This window comes from Trachurus trachurus (genome assembly GCF_905171665.1).
Source record: "Trachurus trachurus genome assembly, chromosome: 22".
Taxonomy (NCBI): domain Eukaryota; kingdom Metazoa; phylum Chordata; class Actinopteri; order Carangiformes; family Carangidae; genus Trachurus; species Trachurus trachurus.
Window position 1 is genome coordinate 10,204,062 of NC_139907.1, and position 6,000 is coordinate 10,210,061.

At 41.0% G+C, this 6,000-nt stretch overlaps 1 protein-coding gene across 7 annotated transcripts in view; it reads left to right on the plus strand.

Moving 5' to 3' along the window:
• Positions 1-3,100, plus strand: part of trim9 (tripartite motif containing 9) — a gene marked incomplete at both ends in the record, with an annotated part of 35,788 nt that extends 32,688 nt beyond the window's left edge. For 5 of the 7 annotated variants that reach the window (XM_083998277.1, XM_083998278.1, XM_083998281.1 and 2 more), the window contains 3 exons: positions 859-1,162; positions 1,612-1,774; positions 3,023-3,100. In XM_083998277.1, coding sequence (XP_083854403.1) covers positions 859-1,162; positions 1,612-1,774; positions 3,023-3,100 — 545 coding nt within the window. Of the gene's footprint in view, positions 1-825; positions 1,163-1,611; positions 1,775-3,022 lie in introns of all 7 variants that reach the window. The other 2 variants (XM_083998276.1, XM_083998280.1) reach the window with 2 other exon arrangements.
• Positions 3,101-6,000: the final 2,900 nt, after the last annotated feature.

Genomic DNA, 6,000 nt, shown 5'->3' on the forward strand with positions numbered 1-6,000 from the left:
TGAATGTAAAAAGAATCTACATGTAAACTAAAAAGTTACACAAATGTATTTCTGATGGACACACAAATATTTCTTGCTGAAATCCATATATCCATCCATATATCCAATACATTGATTATTTATCCGTATAGCTATAAAAAAAATATACATATGGGTTTTCTACTATGAGAAAAATATTGATTAGTGCAGCTTTAAAATGGAATTTAAAGAGAAACCCAACAGCATCATGTCTCTGCAGAACGATCCAGATGTTTCATACTTTTGTCTTTCATGGTAAATGAAAAACTATAATTACGAATATGACTAATATGATTCCTCTAAATAGTATCCATCTTTTTATCCCCCCACCCACTACAGCTTCACACTATGAGGCCAACCTGTCCTATATCCTAAAACCACTGTGGATTTCCTCTATTGAAGAATCGTTTTTTTTATACATCTATAATTGATGAAAAAAAAAAAAAATCCAGCTATTTTAAAGAGCTTAGATGATGACGCCGCTCGTCTGGTTCCAAGCAGGGGAAAACAACTGCCAACTATTATTTGCAGCCTGTTTGACACAGGGGTGATATTATTAAGATTAATATTATTAAGATTAAGTTATAGACCAAGTAAGTTATATTATAGTGTGATGCTAAGGACTTTTGACATCATTACATATCATTGTAGTGATAGTTAATCTTCTCATCTTCTCTCATGTGTTATTCCTTCATTTTAGAAAGTTTTACAGTGTAACTTCACCTCATCTGACCTCCAACTTCCTCCTCCCGTGTAAAGTCTGTTCAACTCGCCTCTGATTATCGATTAACTGACGCTGAACAACAGGATGTTCAACTCTTCTTCCTTCTTCTTGCACAGTTGCTTGGTTCACCTTCGACCCCGCCTCCGCCCACCCGGACATCATCTTCTCCAACGACAACCTGACGGTGTCGTGCAACAGCTACGACGACAGGGTGGTCATGGGCAACTCCGCTTTCTCCCGCGGCGTGCACTACTGGGAGATGACCGTCGATCGCTACGACAACCACCCGGACCCGGCCTTCGGGATCGCTCGGGGCGACGTCTTGAAGGACGTGATGCTGGGGAAGGACGACAAGGCCTGGGCCATGTACGTGGACAACAACCGCTCCTGGTTCATGCACAACAACTCGCACACCAACAGGTGAGGAAACTTCCTGCAGGACGGACGTTAACAAACTTCCTGCAGGACGTCGCAGAGTAGATTCAGGTTTTTTTGTTTGAAGATTTGATTTACAAACTGACACAACATAATCAAATCAGGGTAAAATTCAATGTCCACAAGGTGGCAAAGTAAAAATGAAATGAACTCACAGTGACAGGACAATAGAAAGTGGAAAAATAAATTAATAAAAAAAGAATAGTAATAATAATGACAGTAATAAATGAATACATAAATAAAGTACATTATACAATAATCATAGGTACTGAGGGAGAGATGGGGTAGCATCACTATTCATAGTTCATACCAAGTCGAGCTCCAATACAGAGAGATTAGTCTACCTGGTGTGCTGGTAGATTTTCCATATAAATTAAAAATGGCTGCCGTATTTTGTAAAAGGTCTTACTGTACTTCTTTGTGCGACTCTGCAGGTCCGACGGTGGCATCAGTAAAGGCGCCACAATAGGCGTGCTGCTCGACTTCACGCGCAGGATCGTCATCTTCCTCATCAACGATGAGCAGCAGGGTCCGGTGGCGTTCGAAGGCCTGGAGGGCGTTTACTACCCCGCCATCAGCCTCAACCGAAATGTCCAGGTACGGATATGGACTCATGTTCTTGTGTAGATCCACAAAACCAACGTCAACAACTTCAGGGGGAGAATTCTTTAAATTATGATGGTTAATTAACCCTATTTCACTGCCGTAACTGTCCTAACCTGACAATAGATGAGACTCTTCAAGGTGTTTTCTGCATTTTTGGGGACATTCAAGATTTTCTCCGCTTGGTTTTAATATAAAGTTGTGTGGGTTTAAAGATTTTTTTCTTATTTTTAAGCTCTGCAAACTCTGATAAAAACACATAACGTAACAACATCATGTGTTGACACTGATTTGGTAGTGCACCTCCACAAAGTTCAGGGGTGACAGATTTTTTTTAAAGAGAAGGTCAAAACAGCAGAGGCTAAACTATCAAATAATTTAATGAAATTTAATGAAAATACATCTGAAACAGAATATATAATGCAACCTATTAGCAATTTGTAAGCCCTGATCACCCTGATGATTTGCCCATCTTACACTTTAAGCAGAGTCATGTCCTCCTCCTCCTCCTCCTCCTCCTAATGATGAGTAAACTTGACTTGAAGTGTAAAATCAGCGGGACGCCGCTTTAAAAGGTCAACATATAATCATGTTGCCATGTAATGTATAAATATTTTAAAGCAAATCTCTGCAAAGTGTTTAAATTTAGTGCATTTAACAGCATTATTTACTTTCTTGGGACGTTTTATATCCACTATATTATTCAGCAATAAATATGATGTATTTTCAGTTCACCACTGTGCACTCTTAAATAAACCACATACAATAAGCTGGTTTACCCTCCAGAGTCACATTTGATTCACAGTAAGTGATCAACATGCAGAGCCCCCCTGCAGCTGCTTCATAGCGGGCCTCGGCTCCCTGAGCGCACCGAGTGATGCTGCAAGCAAAAACAGAGGTTTTTACTCACAGATCAATGGAGCATCACATGAGTACAGTTATTATTCATTAAAACTGCTCTTCCAAGTTTTAAAAAATATGGACTCAGAGGATTAAACCTTGAAAGAGGAAGCTTCAAAGACCTAACAACAGTTAAGAGCTTTGAGTCTCTTATTGCTCTCAGCCAGTTTTTCTCATAGTGAGCGAGCAAACTGCCTCCAAGACAAATCACTCACTGAGGAAATGGTTCAACAGCTCCACCTGCAGGCAAAGCAACAAAAAAACAAACTTTTTTTTTTTTTCACACCATACAGTAGTTTACCATTAACCCATATATTTGTATGTCAATGTATTTCTCCACAGGTCACGCTGCACACTGGTCTACCCATCCCAGACTTCTACACGCCCGGGGAGGCAGATCCGACTGGCTCCGTGTGCTAAAGACTCACCGATGCCCGGTTTGGGGAAAACCTCTCCCAGTTTTCCCAGGGTTCATCCTGCCAGTCATTAACTCTGCTCCCACCCTCCTCCTCCCCCTTCCTCCTCCTCTTGTCCCCCTGACCGACTGACCCCCTGACTCTGTGTAACAGGCCCCATCCAGCGCTGAGCCATGCCTTTATCATGCCTAAACCTTGGACACATGGACCGACTGCAGAGCTCTTGTCAGACCGAACGGTGCTTCACCATCTGTACCTTGAATTTTTGACGTGACAGCGACAGTCGAAGGAGGTGGAGGCCTGTTGAAAAATAATCACCGTCTCAAGCCAATGGATCAGGAATGTGATAAAGTTATGTACAGTGATGATAATAATAATAATAATGTGGGGTTAGAGGAGTAGTTTGATATTTATTCTCTTGCCAAGAATTAGATGAGAAGACTGATAACACTGTCATATCTGTCTGGTGGTGATTATGTAACTTCAGCCAGCAGCTGGTTAGCTTAGCTTAGCTTAGCTTAGCTTAGCTCAAAGACTGGAAACGGAGGGAAACAGCCTGGTTCTGTACAAACTTCAGAGATTACTCTGCAACACCACAAATGATCACTTATTGAAGTCCTCTGTAAAATCTGTGCAAAAATTATAGCGTAAAAACACGATTTTGTAATTAAAGGAAAAAGTCCGGCACATAACTAAAACTACTACAAACTACAAATTGTTGTGTTTATGTTCTAATTTTTATACAGATAAAACAAACAAAAAGCATATGACTTGGGTTTTCTCACATTAAGACAAAGAAAGATGGAGCTACAGTCATTCTTTCCCTGTCTCCTGTCTTTATGCTAAGCTAAGCTAACCGACTGTTCGCTGCAGATCGAAACAAAAGTTTCCCAAATTTTTTTAACAATGTCTTTTGAAGGACGAAGGTCGTTTTGTAAATGAGCGGAAAATGGAGCCCCCATCACATCATCCGTCTCTTTTTTCAAAAGCACACGTGCAGAGCCACAGCATCTTGTAAATCTTCTTCCTGCCTTCGCTCACAAACACCTCCACAAACGGGGAGAGCGCGAAAGTCATCTTTTTTTGTGTGTTTGTGTGAATGTGAATGTGAATGTGTGTGTGAGTGAGTGAATGGACGGACGGATGGATGGACGTTGGATGGGTTGAGGCTGGTCAGCAGCAGCAGCAGCAGCAATGATACCTGGACGAGAGCAATAGCCCGACTGTCGCATCCTCGTCTGTGTAAATGAGACGCTTTTCTTAGTGGCTTAGCTCATGTGAACCTTCTGTATCGTCTGTAAAAACTAAACAAAAAAAGACAAAAAACACGGCGTCGGCATATAAATGATACTGGAAGCAAAGCCTTTCTCTGCAGTGCAGCTCTCAGAACAAAACGGGAGGGTGTTGTTGGTGTGATGTATCATAAAAGCAGGTGATTCTGTGCGTGGAAGTGAGTTAAAGAAGACGACTGTGAAGCTATTTGAATAAGGTGCTACAGCAGCTCGCTTAGTTCTGGCTTTTTTTTACTGTAGGTGACTGAATCCTGGTAGTTTTGTAATATTGTTATTGAAATGATCTCTTGCAAAGAGGTGTATAGCTAAATAAGTTATTGATGTTCAGAGTTTTTCCAATGAGAATTCATCAATGTTCCTTTATTTGATGTCTAGTTATAGCAGCACAGAGAGGAAGTAACTGAATATTTTTGTCGCTTTAAAAAATGTCTGTTCTCAAACAAAGAGGCTTTTCACTTACTGTGAGAACCAGTTCACGTCAACAGAGAAAGTAACAGGAGCGGTGATGATGCGCTGGGGATGTTTTTGGTGGCGTTACATTTTTTTGGGCAACAGCTTCCTCAACTGGCAACGATGTGTGACAGAGAAATGTCTAAAGACTGCCATTCCCAAACACAGGAATGCAGCAGCAGCGACCCACTTAAGAAACCAGGAAATCTTCTGGGGCCCCGTCCAAACTTTAAATCTCAGCTGCGATCAAAACAAAAGACCGATGTGAAGCATTTCCCTTAAAAAATTTATTCCAGAAACAGAAACGATCCAGTGATGGCAAAAACAGGGCGTAGGCCTATTATTAATCAACTATCCACACGCACAAAGATCTGAAAATGTGCACATCTCTCAAAAGTGGATGCAGTGATACATTATGCTAAAATGCTGATGCTAATAAATAGCAGGTGGCTGATGGGAGTGTCGTCAAAGTTACTGGATATCTTGAAATTTTGACCTGATGATGGCAAAAGAGAAAAAAACAAAACTGTTGCAGTTCATCCTCAAACACATGAACGTGTGTATGAAATTTCAAAACTCTCCATCCAGTACTTTTTGATATACTTCCCCTAAAACCTCAACAGTAGCACAAGAGCAGTTCACCAGGATTCATCCTCTGGGAACCACGAATATCTGCCACTGACAAAATCTGCCACTGATGCACCTCATATCAAACTATTTCTCAAAAATCCTAATCCTGGAAACAATGACCCATTAATAAAATACAAAATATTAAACCTGAAGTTGTGCTGGAGTAAAAAAATATTCAAAGACCTTTTTGGGACCACAAATGTTCGACCAAAGTCTCTCAGCAACACACCCACCGGTTTCAGTCAAGACCAAAGTTACAGAGCGACACAGTTAGCACGTAGCGTACTGCTAACTCTAACTGAAGTGCCCGTTTGAGGAGGCTGTCGCCTTTTTACAAAAAAGACGCCTAAAAAAGTTTACCTGAGTCTCATAGCCATGACAGACAGAGTTACACATACACGTCTTTAGCATTTACATGAGGTGCTATCATGTGTTTGAGCTTCATGGGTGTGCCTTTTCCCCCCTCTTCTTCAATACCCAAAAGATTTCTGAAACTTTGCTACAAACTAGATTCATTGCTTCAGCAGAGTCA